Source organism: Vigna radiata, unplaced genomic scaffold, assembly GCF_000741045.1.
Source record: "Vigna radiata var. radiata cultivar VC1973A unplaced genomic scaffold, Vradiata_ver6 scaffold_108, whole genome shotgun sequence".
Lineage (NCBI taxonomy): Eukaryota > Viridiplantae > Streptophyta > Magnoliopsida > Fabales > Fabaceae > Vigna > Vigna radiata.
In genome coordinates this window covers 731,294-750,819 of record NW_014543429.1, presented here as the reverse complement: position 1 = coordinate 750,819, position 19,526 = coordinate 731,294, and the positions used below count along the sequence as shown (strand labels likewise).

General features: G+C 33.5%; 1 protein-coding gene across 2 annotated transcripts; it reads right to left on the bottom strand.

Annotated features, from left to right (window-relative positions):
- Positions 1–594: 594 nt before the first annotated feature.
- LOC106754392 (probable LRR receptor-like serine/threonine-protein kinase At1g67720) lies at positions 595–6,209 on the bottom strand. 2 transcript variants are annotated; one of them, XM_022777949.1, is made up of 15 exons: positions 5,961–6,209; positions 4,647–5,178; positions 4,049–4,554; positions 3,845–3,977; positions 3,649–3,720; positions 3,504–3,572; positions 3,350–3,421; positions 3,084–3,152; positions 2,834–2,988; positions 2,509–2,747; positions 2,218–2,344; positions 2,078–2,146; positions 1,807–1,993; positions 1,586–1,721; positions 595–1,111 (listed from the first exon to the last, which is right to left on the bottom strand). In XM_022777949.1, the coding sequence occupies exons 1-15, from the start codon at positions 6,049–6,051 to the stop codon at positions 800–802; spliced, it is 2,769 nt and encodes a 922-aa protein (XP_022633670.1). In that variant the 5' UTR covers positions 6,052–6,209; the 3' UTR covers positions 595–799. The 2 variants fall into 2 exon arrangements, with proteins under 2 accessions (XP_022633670.1, XP_014491889.1); XM_014636403.2 differs by having other exon boundaries at positions 4,647–5,175.
- Positions 6,210–19,526: the final 13,317 nt, after the last annotated feature.

Genomic DNA, 19,526 nt, shown 5'->3' with positions numbered 1-19,526 from the left:
GACAACATGTTAAACACACTTATTGAATATAGCAAAACCTAAAAGTGTTTATACATAATAGATGATACCATGAGCTAAACCATATATTTCATCCAACAAAAGCTTAAATGACAAAATCTAAATAATGTTAAAAATCAATCAAAGATATTCTACTTTAAAGCTTAAAATGGGTTAAAACTCATGACTAATAAAAGATAAAGGTAAAAAGTAAATGAAGTGTCATGAGTGTGCTCCTCCAAAATTAAAAAAAAAAAAAAAGTTTGATCTATTGATATGTCTGAATTGATAAATCAAAGTTCAACCTGGATTAGTTGAATTCTTAATGGACCGAATCCATTTTTGATCCATACTGAAATTTATAAATGTTTTTCACTCAAACTCGTGACAAACTAAGTTAAATCATAAATTTTAACCTTTTTAACATAAATAAATTTAATTCATATAAACATCTATCTATATTAATTGTTTATTTTTACAAGTTAAACCATCTTAGATACGTTATCTTATAATGGATCATACCATATAAAAAAAGTCTAAATAGTGGCTAAATATTTGCATATTAAAATTTTACACTATGTTAATATGCGATTTGGATTTTTCTAAATAGTGGCTAAAGTTTAAACTTTGTTGTAAAAAAGAAAAAATACACAATCACTAATGTTCCGGTCCAAACAGTGTAGATTTGGCACATTCAACTAATAAAAAGGCAAAATTTGAAAGCTAGAACTAGTAGAAATTGGATCTTGATGGCTTTGCCAATATTTAAAAGGTAGTAAAAAATTGTGCATGTGTGTTTACTCTATCGTGCAGTAGGTTGTGCAATGGAATCATCAATTGAGAGGAAGCTCTGAGGAGCAACCAAATCCATGTTGACTGAAGAATGAACCGAATTTCTTGGCTCATCCGAATTTCCTTCGGAGCCTCTTTCAATAGCAATGGCATCTTGTATCTCCTTCAGAACTTCTGAAATTGATGGTCGCATGTGTCCATGTGGTTGAACACACATCAATGCTATCTCTGCTATTTTCCACATTGATTGCAGGTTATACTTGTTCTGCAGCACGGGATCAATGATACCTTGTATGTCTCCACTCTCAATGTGTAGTTTTGCCTATCAAACAACATATAGTTTAGATGGTGATATCATATATATCACATATATGATAAATGCATATTGAAAAACACAAAAAATCTTAAAAACATAATATATATATATATATATATATATATATATATATATATATATATATATATATATATATATATATATATATATATATATATATATATATATATAAAATTGTTATTGTATAAATTTAAATTAAAATCACTTATTAAATATTGTCAAAAATAAAAAATTATAAATTATTTATAAAAATATTATTATTTTATAGATTAAATACTTCATTGATAACCCGCGAATATTCTAAAATATCAAGGACAAATATAAGTATATGTTATCCAAATTAAAGTATCAGTGTAATAAATGTAATTCAATGACATGCAAGTTCTTCAAATCTATTAACATCAAAGTATTGTTATTTATAACATCAAATTATGCTTTTGCTTGGAAATTAAAGCTCACCCATTGGACTATGTTTCTGCAATTAGCACCAAAGCTGTCATTAGATATTGCTTCTTGACCAGATATGAGTTCAAGAAGAATTACGCCAAAACTATAAATATCACTCTTGTCAGTAAGCTGCTGAGAAATGTAGTACCTGTTGAAAGTTACAATGATAAACTTTGTCGTGGCACCCAACAAATAATAAACAGTAAATTCATGGAAAACAGTGAAGGCCTTACTCAGGATCCAAATATCCTACTGTTCCTCGTACTATGCTAGAAACATGGGATGCCCCATCCACAGCAAGTTTTGAAAGACCAAAATCTGAAACCTTGGCTTTCATTTGTCGGTCAAGAAGAATGTTGCTGCTTTTCAAGTCTCTATGGATGACTGCAGGAACACAGCCTGTGTGGAGATACTCAATCCCTGAACATGCATGAGATGACACGCTTAATAAAAATGTACAATTCAATCATCTTAAACTATATACATAAGTGATGTATTATAAACCTTTTGCAGCGTCTTCTGCAATCTCTAGACGCTTCTTCCAATCGATACTCCGTCCGTGTGTTAATGGGGCTATAGAAAATTATGAATGGTTGAGTACATTGATTTCAGATTCGTCATTTAAATTATGCAGGCTTACTTACCGTAAAGATGTTCCTTGAGAGTTCCATTATGCATGAACTCATAAATGAGCATGCTATTTCCTTCTTCTCGACAATAGCCGAGAAGCTGTACCAAGTTTCTATGATGTATTCTTGACAGAAGAATCACCTGGATCAAACAAAAACATAACTATGATATGAATATCTATTCAATGCCAACACAGTTTAGTAAGAAATATACTACAGATCAAGATATGAAAATTTAACTAAGTCAGTTAAACTGAGATGTCTGCAATGTTTGATTGCCGAAGTGGTTTATGAAGTGCAGGTTACCTCGTTGGAGAACTCTCGTTTGCCCTGGTAGGAATTACTCGTCAGAACTTTAACTGCTATCTCTTTTCCATCTTTCAGTTTTCCATAGTAAACAACTCCAAAACCACCAGAACCAATTTTTTTCTCAAAATTATTTGTAGATTTTTCGATTTCAGAAAAGCTGTAGCAATGTGCAGCTTCTGCAGGACCAATGCTTTTAGTAGGCTCCAGACTTTGAGAAGGGTGGGAAACAAGGCTGTCTGCAAACAGTGTAAACAAATATCACATTCTGCCGTCTCAATAATCTCAGAAAGAAATGGTATATAATTTTGATTCAGAGTCCTACTTTGTTCGTAATATCTGTTTTTTCCTTTATGCTTAAACAAGCATGATATAACAGTGGCCAAAAGCAGAACAGCAGCTCCAACTGTTGAACCAATAATCACATACAAGGGGGTCTTTCTTCTGCTATCTTTACGAAGATTATCGTTTCCAGAGTAGCTGTTAGGGAGCAAAGTAAAAGTATAGGTCCATATGTGAAAATGGTGAACTGTAATGCTGCATCGCATTTAAGTTGAAGTAAACAAGGTACTCACTTTAGAAAAGAAACTTTCTTCAGAAGATCCGATGGTACAGTTCCGGATAACATATTATTTTGGACATACCTACAACCATTTAAGTGTTACAAAAATTGTGTCAAAATAAACCAAGTATTATCAAAATAGGACAAAGGACATGAACAAAAAGGTACTTATTACTGCAGTGACTGTTGCTAAGCTTGTAAGTCATATTTGGATTTACAAAAAGTATATCTAAGCTCAAATTTGATTGAATAACAGATACCAAGTTCAAGATAGCTTACAATTCCCTCAAGTTTGGAAGGTTCACCAAAGATGTTGGGAGCGCACCTGTCAACTGATTGTTCTCAAGATGACTGCAAGAGGAAGAGGTTCTGGTTCAGTTAAAACTACAAAGAAAAGAAAAAATTAATATACGAAGAACTTATGTGCCATTACATGATCTTTAAGTCCATGCATCCTGTGAAATCTGGTATTGGGCCAGTCAACATGTTACCATCAAGCCATCTGCGCCATGAATCAAATCACTGTGCCACAAGTTTGAAAGATTTGAAGCAAAATAAGAAAGCAAAACAGAACTTACAGTTCAACCAGACCAGTGAGTTTGGTTATCTCCAAAGGAATATTGCCTGTCAAGTTTTTACTGGACAACAAACTGCCATCACCACCAATACAAAGCAACTGTTATTAGAAAAAGCTAGCTGGTTTTTCTTTCCTTCTCTTTCTCTTTTCTTTTTCGTTTGTTTGTTATATAAACCTTAAAACATGTAGAGTATTACATTGAAACTACTTTTGGCTGTTGATCTGAGCTACAGCGGACCCATGACCATGGAACAGGTAGACAAGGATCACCTCCTTCTTGTGCCCATTCTTCTGAGGAATAGTGTGAAAGTACACTAGATATAACGTCTCCTGCAAAGTGGAAACCATGAAATCCAAGCACAGAAAATATAATAGGATGCTTCAAAGAGGATTTAACTTACCATCAGGAGAGCCGTCATTTTTCTCCAAATACTCATTAATCTCCATGGCATTTAGAAGAGGGCCCCTGGCAGAATCAGATGTTTTGGCAAATTTAAAGGACAAAACAAAGGGTAAGGATAAATTGGTATATCCTGGTTCATAGAGGCGATATTTTCCTGGAGCATTTTCTTCAATATTTACTACAGGCTTACTAATATCCGGATGACCAGGAAGAACTAGTCTGAATTTCCTGGATTCGTTTTCAGCCAAATCTTCAATCTCTGCGAAATAGGTGACTGCCCATGCAAAACCAGGAAAACCATCCAAGTTCAACCTGTAAGTTAGAGATCCGTTTGTGCCCACTACACCACTCTGCATTACTTTCATTGGTGGCATTTCATCACTGCTAACTTCAATTGATTTGTTGGTGGAAATTTTCCTAGTTCCGGCAGCAACATCGACAAGATAGTTTGCTCTCTTGATAGAATCTGACTGCCAAATTCTATCAAATGGGTCATCAGGATACCTGATATGGCAGAAATACACACAATGAATGAAATGAGTCTTCAGAAGATTAACTAGAGCAACCTATGAAACAGAAAAGATTAAACCTAATACCTGATTGGAGCATCACTATCTGCGCCAAAATTTATTCTTGCGGATACACTGAGGTAAAAGTGTTCCTCGGTGTATGTATAATAAACTGAACCATTGAACTGCCGGAGTTCAAGAGTAGATATGAATGGCTTTCCAGTTGTTGCATTTGATAAACATACACTAACTGTAGGACTTAAAGCCAGAAATATGAGCTCTCTCATTTCTATGGTGTTAGCATCAGATATAACTATAGTCGACCAATGAGTAGCACCAACAAAAATGTCAAATTTTGGATAAACATTGTTTGCATCAAAGTTCCCGTACAAGAACGACGCCCTCAGTAAGTACCTTGTCCTACTAACAACATCAAGTGAGTAGCAGTATTTTCTAGAATCAGCAGGAAAATGTCGTACTGTTGTGTATTGCTTCCGTGTCTCATTTGCGACTGATATAGTGCTTATGTCTCCATACCTAAGTTCATCAGGAGTCCATGGAAGACCAATTTCGTCAGTGAAATTTTCTTTACCACCACAGTCCAGACTCACAAAACCTGCTAAACATAACATATTTTGTCACCAAATAACAGCATAATCTAGTATCCAGGTTTTAATGAGGAAATCAAATCAAGTAAGTATCAGACAATAATAGTCTATCCAGAATTGAGATAAATCAAAAATCTATTCACACAGTGAAAGTTTAAGAGAAGTTTCCAAAATAATGATAGCAATTATTTAAAGATCCATTTATTAAAAATAGATAATAGTAATTTTATGATCTACACAACCACTACAGGTTCCAAGAAGCAAACAATCTTCAATCTTGAAGAAATTCTTATGTTAAAATTACTCACAGTTGGCATTTAATCACGGTTAATTAAGCCATCTAGCCAGCTATTATTGTAACTTTGCTAGAAACATTGATATTTGATCATGCAACATCGTATCCATGCGAAACTGTCGCACTACTCATCTCAGGTTTTGAATTTTGAAACACGAAAAAAGGTATCATTTTAGAACTGAAAGGCAGGTGAACTGCCAAAACAGTTCTCAAATTTGAGGTCACCACCACAAGAAAACATTATCAAAGGACTAAAGGGCACAGCAAGAAAACATTGAGAGAAAGAACAGGGAAAAGACGAAACAGTGTCACAAGAATCAAGAATCAGTGCCAGAAAACAAAGACTACAGAGCACAATGGTGAACATCAAAACAAAAACACTCTTTTCATTTTATTGCAGAAACTGGTGCTAGAGAAGAAAAAGACTCAATCTTTATGGAAACCAATTGGAAGGTAGAGAAAAAAGTTTGAGATTAGCAAAAGCAGAGAAGAGGGTACCTGGAATCTGAGCAGAAGAAAGTTGCAAGAGAAGTAGCAGCGTGAATGAGAAAGAGGACAGGAAGACGAAGAAGGGTACCCTATTCTCCATTTCTTCTCCAAGAAGGTTTCTAAAGAGAGCACCACACTATAAACAATAAATGTATGAAGGAAATTCAACTGAGAAAGCGACCTCAACGGTACCAAAGCAGATGTTTAAGTTTCTTTGTCACACTGAAAAATAAACAAAGCAAGATCCTGAAACAACAAATATACCTGCCACGATACTTTGTTATTCTTTTAAAAGATATAAACAATATGAAACCAAGATCAGAGATATTCTGTTAACATTAAATTCAAGAGTGAATAATAGAAATAATGAATACGGAAAAATATTAGAGCAGTAAAGTAAGAAGTTCAGATTCTGCATGTGCGAGGAGATAGCATACTATGACAGAAGTTTCAGTAGCTACGGAAAGTGGGACCTGAGTGACCTGTGACCTGTGACTAGACGACAGAGGGTCCTGAGAGGGCCCACATAAAGTTTCTACTGCGCCTCTTTTCTTTATAATTTTTATAACCAAATATACACTTTGTGGAATAAAATTAAATAATAATATCATTTAGAAAAATTATTACATAATTACATAATTTCACTGTTTGATGTTATTCACCCTCTCACTTTTATTTTTCTTTTCTCCCTCTCTTCTCTTATTTTTTTTATTAATTTGTTTCAAAATTCTTGCTTTTAGTCTTTTTTAGAATTTGATAGTTGTTCATAGGTGATATGACTAAGGAACATTTCTATGGGATGAAACTTTAAACAGAGTAAGTTTTTATTTATTTTAAAAAATTATTATTAATTTTGATAGGATCAATTAAAAAAGGTAATTATTTTCAGTTTGATATAACATATACTAAAAAATTGATTATATTTGGGAGCTAGAACTTTAACTGAAATAATCGGAACAAGAGATAAATGAAACTATTTATGTTTTTTTTAGAACTTTAAGATTAGGTAATGAAAGTAAAGATAACATGACCATAAGATTTTTATTTCTATACAACTGATATTTTTATTTTTTTAAACTCATTAGCATGGTTGAGATAAAATATTCTTTGAGACATAGTTAATATAATTGGAGAATGTTTTGAATGAACTATTTTGATGAGAAGTTGATTTAGTCGTGGATTATATATATATGAATTGTGAAATAGGTTTGGTTTTTATAATTTTGTTTCATACTAGTTTATAAGTTTAATGTAAATGAAGTATACATGGAGTTTCAGTAATCAAGATTAGATTAAAATGAGTAAAGAATACTCTTTGATTGAATTATTATTTCCATTAACATTTGAATTGTTTGAAAATTTTATTATTAAAATGCTTTTTAAATTATTCTTGAAATTTGGTTGTGCACTTGAGGATGACTTTTTTGAAATTTTCATGGTGGAGGATTTTCGCTAAACAAAAATACGTCAAAGATTCATACCTTACTTTTTTTTCATCTTATTTTTGTGTAAACAAAAATAGAAGTGAAAATAAGCTTGTGTTTTTGTCTTATTTTTGCTTAAGTAAAGGATTTTTTACCTAAATGAAAATACCACTACAGCTTAACCTAATTTTTGTCTAATTTTTGCTCAAGCTAATTTTTTTTCCTCTTTAATTTATTTAATATGTATATATTTATAAATAATAAATGAATTTGAACTTCATATCTGATTGGTTTATGATTTTAATTAAATAAGTTATAATGTATTATAATTCTTAATGAGAATGATGAAACTTATGAGAAATTGTGTTCAAATATATGATACGATATGTGAATAATTGTTTGATTTGAGTATTAATTATTGTCACTTAATGTAACAATATGATTTTCTTGTTTCACCCATGATATAAGATATCAAGTGGTGGGAAACCCACAAGGTAGTTATTTCATATCATGACATTTGTAGATGTGTCACTTGAATTGCAACGAAATTACACTTTTAATTTCTCTTAGATTCGCTTATAAATCTAAGTTTTAAATATTTGATAAGACACATTTAATACTTATCTTGGGAAAAGTTACTTGTTATTCTACTTTGTTAATTTTTTTTGGTGTTAATCTAAGTGTCATTGGTTGTTGTATGTTGGATTTTAAATGAAAATAAATTGTTGTAATTTATTAATCAAAATGTCTCCTCTTATATATATTTTCTTAAATTATTTGTGAATATTGATAATTATACACCAAACATATATCGTTACATATGTATATTCTAAATAGAAAAAAGAATTCTGAAAGCTAATACCTTTTTTTTTTTGTATTTTAATTCTCTTTGTACAAATATTTATATTTTTATATATTTTCTGTATGCTTAGATTGTATTGTAAAAAATTAAATGAGTTTATACCATAGTTATTTAATTTTTAGGGTATTACACATCAATCCTACTATAATTGTTTAAAATTATTTTATTCTTACTATAATTGATTAAAATTACTTATGAGTTTTTGGAAGATATATTATTATTCTCTACAATTTATTTCGTATTTGTTTCTTCAACAGTGCAATTTAAAGTATATATTAAATAGGCTTGTATAGTATCCTATTATTAATTATATATATTTTTAATTTCAACTAATTTCTATTTAATTTTGATTTAAGAACATAGAATATCTTATATAGTTATATAAACATTTTTCTAAAGATGTGTTCACTTGGGGTGAAACACTATTCACGCAGAAGAGAAAGTGATGAATTGAAGTGAAAATCGTGTTCACTTGCGCTGATCATCGAGGAAGTAATTGAGCGTAATTGCGAGATATCACCTTTTAGAACCACTCGCAAAATTGCGAAGATTTGCAAAGAATTACAGCGAAATGACTTTTATGCCCTTACTGTAACAATTAAGAAAAAGTAAAAACCATGCATAGACCGTACTTGAATCCAACCACCAGTATTCGATTCTAGCGTGCTTAATAAATAGTAATGCACAGTGAGCCATTACGAGGGTTATTGTGGCTGGTGGATAAGCCTTGACCGAGTGCAATTTTTACACTTTCACAGGCCAACTATGTAAGTTTGCAGCGTAGTAATGCAAAGAATCTCTTTTGTGCTTCTGAGTTTTGACACAACTAATCACAAAAGCATTGGCGAGCAACACAGGAAAGATTCCTGGCAATACAGTGCTTGCTTTGAATTTGAAACAGCGTTGAAGAAGACCGTAGAGGCTATAATACGAGACTTGGTTGGTGTATGTTTGGTTTGTGTGTTAATTGTGAGTTGGATGGTGTATTATTTGAGGTGTGTTGTGAAGTATATGTGCTGGGATTTCTCCTTCATCATTCGTGAGCTATTGTGTGCTTGAGAATTGTGGGTGTGCTGAGTGCATTGGAGACCATAGGTTGATGAAATTGTTCAGGTTAGTTGTCCATTGCATTGTCCCTTGGCATGGTTGTTAAACTTTTGGAGGTTGGAGCTTCAAATGGTAGCCATTTGATGATGAAGAGGAATGAAGAATGGTGTGAGGTGATCCTGGACCATGGTTGGTGTCGTTGTTAATAATGAACATGCGTCGATGATAGGGAACTTGAGCTTGAAGCATGAAAAAGCGTTGAAGATGGAGAGCGTGGCGTTTTCGGTTGCAGAAGTTGAGATGTGTGGAAGCTGTATTCGGTTATAGGGGTCTGCGTATTCGGATACGCTGCAACGTAAAAGGAAACCTGTGCAATGTATCTGGTTACGCTTCATTGTATTCCGTTACAACGTTTGTAAATCTCATGTATTTGGTTACTCCTTGCTTGATTCGGTTACAACAAGCGTTAGGCTTCATCCATGCTTCCTCTAATTCGTTTTGTTGATGTTATGATGTTGGTTCGGTTTGTGGCCGTGAAGAGTGTTGAGGCTAGCACAACTGTATGCAGTAGTACATGCACGAGGCCGAGATGAGGACGTCCATGTACCTAACCTATTATTTTGTTTCTGTTGCAGGTGAACGACTTGTGAAGAAACTGGTACATGAAGAATCTAGATTGTGAACGTTGTGCATCTTGGTCGAGTTTGGTGAAGGTCGAGCTGAAGGACTTTGGTGGTGAAGCATCATTGACGTAGGTGTAGCTGTTGTTCTGAACGTTGTGGTTGTCATAGTGGACCTTTCCGGTGCACTTGTCAAGGTAGGAAATGGATATTTCGAAGTGTGAAGTTGTTAACCTACCTGACTTTCGTAGTGGTGGCAACCTTGTTAATAACTTCGTGTATTGTTGCAGGTGTTAGCAAATAGATGGGTGGTTGGTGACCTTTGGAGGTGAAGGATATGTTTCTTTGTAGTGGCATTTTTTTTTGCTTGTTTTGGCATTAATATTTCAATGACAGCCATAGTGTGTGAACGACGAGTATCTCTGCACTTGGTTTATCAATTGAAACCACTTTGTTTAAGGTAGATTACGAATTGAGAAAAGTTATGATCTTTGGATTTTGAGTTTAATTTCATGGTAAGGGAAGGAATTGAGCATGGTTTTCTTTGTTGGTATTTTAAAGGTTCTGGACGTGTGTTAAGCAAGAGTTATTGCTTTAGGTGAAGAAGGTTCTTTGTGGATGTTTTTGGGCCAGCAAGCACGAGATGTTTGTTTCGGTGAAGAAGATTATTTGTGAATGTTTTTTGGTCAGCCAAGATTATTCACTTTTGTAGTTGAATATTGAAGATTTGTACTTATTTGTGTACACTTGGTTGATGAATTGGAACCGCTTTGTTCAAGGTATATTATTAACTTTTGTAATTCAACATTGAAGATTTTGACTTATTTATCTGCAATTGGTTGATGAATTGGAATTACTTTGGTTACGGGTAGATTATGATTTAAAACAATTATGATTTTATTGAACTATGATATCTAATATTATCATATTCACATGTTTGGTGTTAGGTACTTGAAAAACATTGAAATTTACCATCCAACTTTTATAGTCAAGAATCAGTGAATCTTTGAGTACATTGCTTGGAGTTTGAGTGGAAAATTTTGCCTAATTCATAATTGGATATCCACATTCACAGATCTTCAACAAGTAAGTGCTATTGTTTGTTTATTTATAATAAATATATGAATTCTTTTGAATGTGTTATTTAAATATTTTTGTTTTTTTTAATATATGAATGTATTAATGTATTATGTTTATATATGAATATATGATATATGAATGTATGAATATAGGAATGAATTATTTTTAATGAATATATGAATGCATGATTTTAATTATAGTATGATTGTTTGTTTAAGTAAAAATAGATGGAATAAGAATTAGACTTGTTGTACTTGGACCGTAAAGATATAAATGATGGTGTGGTTGGTGTAGACTTTAATATAATGGCAATGCTACATTAACACTTACAAATAACCACCTCCCTAGCTACACTAACAATGTTATGCATTGTTTGTCATGCCTTGAATATATTGAATATGTTCTCGAGTGATCCAAATAGTGTTAGCAATTTTCTTCCCAACAAAGACCGTTGAAGTGCAGACAATAGTTAATGTCGTACCTGGTGCATACTACTCGATGTCGTGACAATATTCGGATGGGTCCAGAGGCATTTATTAATCTTTGTGAGAGATTAAGAACAATTGGGTTAGTTAAAGACGTCATTCGCTCCATAGTGGAGGAACAAGTAGCTCAATTTCTTCATATAATTGGGCATAATGTTAAGAATCGAAGTGTCACATTTTCATTTCATCGATATGGGGCGACGGTTAGCAAACACTTTCACAATGTGTTGGATGCTATTATAAATCTAGAATCATAATTTTTAACTCAGCCATCAGGAGATGAGGTTCATCCATATGTCTTGAACAACAATAAGTTTTATCCTTACTTCAAGGTAATGATTTCAATGTGTTAGTCACACTGTGATTTTATGAAACAATGTTAATGTTATGCAGTTGTATGATGACTTCTTAATTCAATGTTTAGGATTGCTTAGGGGCCATAGATGGTACTCACGTTCATGTAAGGTGTTGGAATCAGTACCAAACAAAGTGTAACACAGCGGAATAAAAGCTTGAGTAAGCGGAAAGCGTGTTCGGTCACTTTTGTAAATTAAAATGGTTAGTTTTAGAAATAAATTTTCTAAGAGAAAATGTATTGAACAATTGATATGCGTAATATGTAAAGAGTGTAGGGAATAGAAAAATCACACAAGTAATTTTTATACTGGTTCGATTCAACAAAATCTACGTCCAGTCGTTAATCACTATAACAAGTGATTAACAGTTCCACTAAAAATGAGTTTCACAGGTTACAAAAAATAGTGAATAAAAACGGATAAAATAAACCTTCCTTCGACAAACGAACCGGAAGATGAACACTCTGCCAACTCGAAGAGAACCACTCCGACTATCGACACACGATACGCGAGCTTCTCCTATGCACGAGACCAGGCAGAGCACCTTGCTAACTCGAAGAGAATCTGCTCTGACTATCGACACACGAAACGCGAGCTTCTCCTATTCACGAGACCAAGCAAGGGAACCTGAACAATAGCTTTTGAGAACTTCCTCTGACAAACAGTATTCTCCAAAAACACTCTTGTTCAACAACGTTGCTTCTGAACTATACAGAAGCTCAATATATAGCCATCTACTCTGAATATCAAAAGTCAAATCCCAACTAACACAAATAATTGATTATTGTAAGTGATAATCGATTATCCAAGTTCGTTACAGGTTTTTCAAAATATGATAATCGATTATGTGAAGGGAATAATCGATTATTCCTGAAAGACTTGTGATAATCGATTATTGTTTAACATAATCGATTATTTCTGTAAAAATTACAAGTTTTACAAAAATTAAAGACTTTCCTACTACATTTAAATTCTACAAATTGCTTTTAAATAATTCTAATATCTTTTTCAAGAAAAACTTCTTGCAGCATCATCAAAACAATTGTCTTCAAGATTTTCCAATACTCCTTATTGGTAACATAAGGGTGCCAAGAGAAGATGCTCCAAGATTTCGTGGTAGAATAGATTGGCCAACTCAAAATGTGTTTGTCGTATGTGACTTTGATATGAAATTCACATACGTTCTAGTTGGGTGGGAAGGCACAACATCTGATTCTAGAATCTTAAAAAATGCTCTTGATCGAGATGATCCGTTGGTGATCCCCCAAGGTAAGTGTCTTCACTGGGATATAATGATTGGTTCTTTATTACTTAATAAATACTGATGTGTAAATACCTGTAGGAAAATACTATCTCGACGATGCTGGATTTACGCTGAAAAGTACGGTTATGACACCATATAAAGGCGTCAGATATCACCTTAAAGAATTTACACGCAGAGGACCACAAAATGCACGAGAGCTCTTTAACCATCGACATTCATCACCGAGAAATGTTATTGAAAGAACATTTGGTGTATTGAAGAAATGATTCCCTACCATTGCAAGTGGCACTAAACCACATTACGGATTGGAGACAATGACGAATATTATTTTAGCTTGTTGTATCCTACACAACTTTATCCGTGGAGTTGATAAGGATGACCCATTGCTTAATGAGGTTGATAATGAGTTGAATGAAAGGGAAGAGCAGAATGTGTCATCGTCTCAAGTTCGAGAAGATAATTATAGGGTTGGTAGTACTATTAGGGATGCCATAGCGGATCAAATGTGGCAAGATTATCAAAGTTCATAGTTATTGTAATTCATATTTTGTTATGACTCTGTTATTTGAATATGACATCTTTTTGGTTTTATCAATAATTGAACTTCAATTCTTACCATTTTCTTTATGAAATAGGTCTAATATGGACAGGGGTAAGGGAGTTGCCACTGAGTCCTCCGATGGTATGAGAGAGTTCTGCAAATGGACTGAGGAAATGGATGCAAGGCTTTTGCATTCTATGATTGAGGAGAATCGTTTGGGTAATAGGGTTGATGGCAGCTGGATGATAACGGTTGAAAAACCGTTATTTTTATACTTAATTTTGATATCAAATGCACCCTTGTTGACTTAGAAACTTTCTTTGACTCATGATTTTTCTTTAGTTTTATGGATAAAAGAGTTGGGGACATGTTTTATGATTTTATCATTAAATCCCCTTAATTTTGTAGGTTTTTGGAATGAATTGAAAGAAAGGTTGAAGTATCAAATGATTGGAGTGCAGAAAAGTCAAACAGAGTGCAGAAAAGTCAATCAGTCAACCAGAATGCTGAAAAGTTTACCAGAGTTGACCAGATTGCTGAAAAGTCAACCAGAATCCAAAAAAAGTCAACCAGAACGTGATTTGATATATTTTGTGCGATTTTTATAATCTGTTTGGGCTTGGACCTGTTTTCTGTTATTTTTATGTCCTATTTAAAAGCCAGAACATCTTAGGGTTTGTATCTTTTGATGGTTTAGGCACAAAAACACACTTTTCACCCCTTTGGGGAAGATTTGGAGATGGTGACAACTCTCCTTTTCTCCTTGTTAGGGTTTCTATCTCTTTCATTCCATTGTTCACCTAGTTTCTCCATGAAGATGGAGAGCTAATCTTAATTGTTGTTGGGAAAAGATGTAACCTCTAAACTCTCTTATATTAAAATTCTTGTTTTATTCATATGCTTATATTATCAATTGTTGGGTTTCTTATCTATGCTCAAAGCTTTTATCGTTTAACTCATTCGATATAAAGATATTTGCCTTAGTCAATACGGGGACGTACGGGGAAGTCATGAACTGATAGGAAATTTCTTGATTAAGCAATACTGCCTAGGGATAGGAGTAGGACGATCAATTGTATTTTGCTTCTCTGAGACATGCATTGCTAATTACTAGAGGAGACTAGGGATAGTAAGCCAGTAACTAGTAATAGGCTCTTTTCGCCGAGGGGTCGGGTTTAGGATAAACTAAGAAAGTTTGCATGACAATTAGATAATAAAGCGAATTAAGTAAGAAGAGTATATATATGAGATTGATTAGGTGAAATTTGAACACTAGCAACAAATCCATCTCATTTTATCAACATCATCCATCCACTTTTGTGTTTAACCTAAATTGATCAAATTGCATTCATGTTTATTTTTCCGTACTTTATATTCAAAAACCCCAAAATATTGTTCTTATAGTTTTGATTGGTTAAGCAAAAGCACAACAGTTTAGTGCCATGAGTCTCTTAGGAAAAAGATACTTGGACTTACCATTTTATTAGTACTTGAAACGATCTGGTACACTTGCCAGGGGATTAACACTGGACAACCCAAACATATAATAACATGGTTCAATACCTTCATAACTTTGGTTATGTTAATGTTAGTAAAACTAATGTAAAAAATCGTCAAAAGGTATTGAAAGACAGATGGTGTGAGGTTCATGACCTCTTTGGTGGATTGAGTGGTTTTGCTTGGAACACCGTCACTATGAGGTTTGAAGCTGAAGACGAAGTCTGGGTTGACCTCATTCAGGTATTTGATAAACATTCACATTTGGTCTATTCTTAAAATACATAAGTTCAACCACTAATTGTTTCATGTACATTTTTTCAGTCGAGGCCAGTTGCATCAAAGTTGAGAGTTACCAGCATAAGACATTATGATTTAATGGTGGAGTTATGGGCGGCTGATCGAGCTACTGGGAGTGGTGTTCGGACCGCTCGTCAAACACATCGTCAGCAGGTTGTGCCTCGTGTTAATGTTGATCTGAATCAGAATATTGAGTACATTCCAGAACAATCTGACTAGATAGAGTATAGAGACCCAACTCCACCATCACCTCCTCCATTTGTAGATGAATATAGTCCAGGGAACACTCAATCTGTGCCTTCCGTTCCATCCGGTGGAACTTCATCCTCAAGAGGCTCCAAAAGGAAGGCACCTATGGTCGATGTCGTTAATGCTCATTTTGAAAAGTTGATGACCAGCCTGGACGGTTTCACCAACGCCCTTACCTCTTCAAATGTTCTTTTCAGGGTAATTTCTAATGCAGCCATAGAACAAGTCTCAATGATGAAAGAAAGGAATCAAATACTACATTCCCAAACGAAGATTCTTCGTCACACCCCGAACTTCACATATACAGAAGCTAACATTTATGAAATGTTGAGTGGTATGAAAATTTCTGATGAATCTTTGCTCGAGCAATGCTATGACTTCTTATGTGGAAACCCCACATGTGTGAAGAGGTTGATGGGAGTTCCATCACACAAGCGATGAAATAAATTATGGAAAATGATATCGGAGGGAGATTGTTAGGATGTCTTATCTGACTAATTGTATTAGTATTATATTATGAGATGTACCTGTAATGTAATTATGACTTTTGGTTTTCATCCATCTTAAATTTTGAACTAATGTTTATGCTTATGATCTAATGGTTTGTCATTGCTTGTTCTTATTTATAATATTCAATAATTTGTTTTCATTTATTGTTTTGTTGAAGAAATTGTGAAATGGCCTCATCATCAACCAAAAGGCCTCGAAAAAGTCGTAACGGAAAAGAAACCCTAACTGAGCCAAAAGATGCAGTCTATGTTAGACCTTCTCTTATAAAACAATTAGATCAACATCGTTTCTTCAGTCATAGCCAGTAGATGGAAAATTATGCAGCTGATTTCTACACAAGGAATATTGTCGTTCCTAAAATAATGAATTTCGAATCATTTGCCGGTTTAGGGTTATTTTTCCAACATCATCTTATATTTCAAGGGGTGGTCGAATTTCTTACACTGCAAGCACCGTTCTATCCCGATTTAATCAAAGTTTTTTATTCAAATCTGAAGATCTTTGCAAATGGATATTTGCTTAGTGAGGTCCACAAGAGAAGAATCAGATTGAAACCTACTGATTGGTTGAATATTATTAATATAAAGTATGAGGGTCTAAAGTTGTCTTATTCGACTATCCTAGACGACTTTCCCTATGATCGGGAGATTACATTAGCTACTATGGTTAGACCTGAAATGTAGGGTCAACGTGTTAAAACAGTTGGTTCTTTGAATATTAATGATAGACTTCTACATTATGTTATTGTGCACATGTTGACTCCCCGACTTGTAAATTTTGCAAGGTTATTGCAGGAGGATATCTTTATGATATGAGTGCTTAAAAATAATATAGTTATCAATTGGCTTCATCACATCATGCAGCATACGCTCAAATGCAAGGCTGGTGACACACCCCTACCATATGGTGTATTGATCACCCAAATCATGCAATATTGTGGAGTACATGTTGATGTCGATGCCAGCACTCGTATTGGGACCATACATCATTTTTCAATTAATTCTTTGAAGAGGTTGGATATTGTTAATGTTAACGGTGTTTGGCAACACGATGTCGGCGATGAAGAAGAAGAAGACCAACCACAACATCATGACAACCCTGTGCAACCTCCTCCAGATCTTTCAAATCCTAATATGATGACTCAAATATGGGAGGGGGTACAAGACTTGCAACACAGAATGCAGGGTATGGAACAAATGCAGGTGCGGGTTCAGCGTATTGAAGATAACTTGACAAACCTATCTCTCGACATGAACCGACAATTTGCTCACCTGAATCAAAATGTTAACTTAATTCTTCAACATTTAGATGATTAAGTTCCTGTATTACATGACTTTTTTCCTATACTTGACTTCTATGATTGATTTCTTACATTACCTATATATGAATTGTACTTGCTTTAACATCACTTTTCACACTTTTATTTATTGTCAACTTTTTGAGCTATAAAACAGATGGATCCATGAATAATTGATGAATTGGAACAAATAATTACACAAACAACAAGACTATATGCGGCTCTTGAACGACAAGATCAGGCCACAAAGCGTCGAAATGAATTGCTGCGTCAAAATGAATGGTTAACAAGGGCTAGGAACCAATCATCTAATCCAACTTTGGAACAAATTCATAACTTATTACGACCTATGAACATTCAAGATGACAATTTATTGAGACAGTGCTTAGACTTTCTATCTTCACATCCATCCCATACAAGACGTTTAATAAGGATGCCGACACAATATCGTTTCAATACATTGCTTAGATACCTTCGTGAAGCAACTTCATGATGATCTATTACAAATATATTTGTATGTTATTATGTTTGCACTTTTTATTTTATGTAATGGATAATTATAACTTGGGTTAATTATCGGTTGTCTTCAAAATTAATAAATCTCACTTCCATTACAAATAAATTCATACTACTTGGAACTAAATTATATTACAAACAAATACTTCATTTTGAAAAAATCATTTCACTAAATTATAATTTAATTAAATTTTTAAAATTATTTTTAATAATTATTCTAAATTTTTAACTCCTAATAATCATATTTACAATTAAATATAACATTAACAAATATCATTTTATATTACTTTAATATCTAGGGACATTTTGGTAATCTTCAATTTCTATCAATCAAACAAATTTTTTAAAACTATCACATCAATCAAATCCTACACTAATTCTCACAAACTTTACTTCTAAATCTACTCTCAATTACCTTCAAATCCATTCAAACAAACACAAAAAATCACCTTCAAATCCACTCAATCACTTTTCCCAAATCATCTCCCTAATCACCCAAGTGAACATACCTTGTCGAGTATTTAATTTTACTCCACAAAATGTATGTTTGGTTATGGAAATTTGTAATAATTTTTTAAAAGAAAGAAATTGTATAAAAAGTACAATGTGAGTAAATTTCTATTAATAAAATATACCATATTGCATGACTCGATATGACTTTACAACATTGATTTAATCGACGTATTCATTTCAATCATTTTACATGATATTTCGTGATCTTACATAACACTTTGAAACATTAATTTAATTAATATATGATGGGATAGTTAGGGTAATTTTCTTTTTCTTTTTACATTATTGTTGTTTCTCTTTATTTTCGTTTGCCCCTGTTTTGTGATTAATAACAGTTAATGAAGTTGAATCTACCAACCCATGCAACTCTATATAAAAAGTGACCAAACTGGTTTCTTAATTATAAAACTCAAGAGTGATAAACATTAACATTTTGTCATCCAATTAATTAATATTCAGTTACTAAAATAAAGTTAATAACAAATTATTAAATTAAAAGGTTCACTAATTGTGTTTATTTCAGTGACGTGAAGATAATTATATTCTATTTTATAATTAAGACCACTAGTGCAGCGAGGGGATTTTACCGCGGTTATTTTGCACTATAGGTCGCGGTTTACGAACCGCGGTATATTCTACCGCGGTAGTAAGTCAAAGACTTTAGGCCGCGGTTACAACCGCGGTATATAAGTTCCGCAATATGCAGCGGTTGTCTAAAGAACCGCTGCCTAAGTGAATTTTTTTTTTTAAAACAAAAATAGTCTATTATATGCCGCGGTTNAACCGCGGCAGAAAGTGCAACTATAGGCCGCGNTTAGTGCAAGAACCGCGGCCTATAGTCTCTTTTTAAAAAAAAAAAATTAAAACGAGACAGTATATGCCGCGGTTGTGGTAAGAACCGCGGCATATTCCCCTGCAGTTTTTTAAAATTGCAGGTCTGTTTTTGTGATATCCACTACCACAAAAACAGACCTGCATAAAAGCATATACAGAAATGCAATTTCAACATAACAA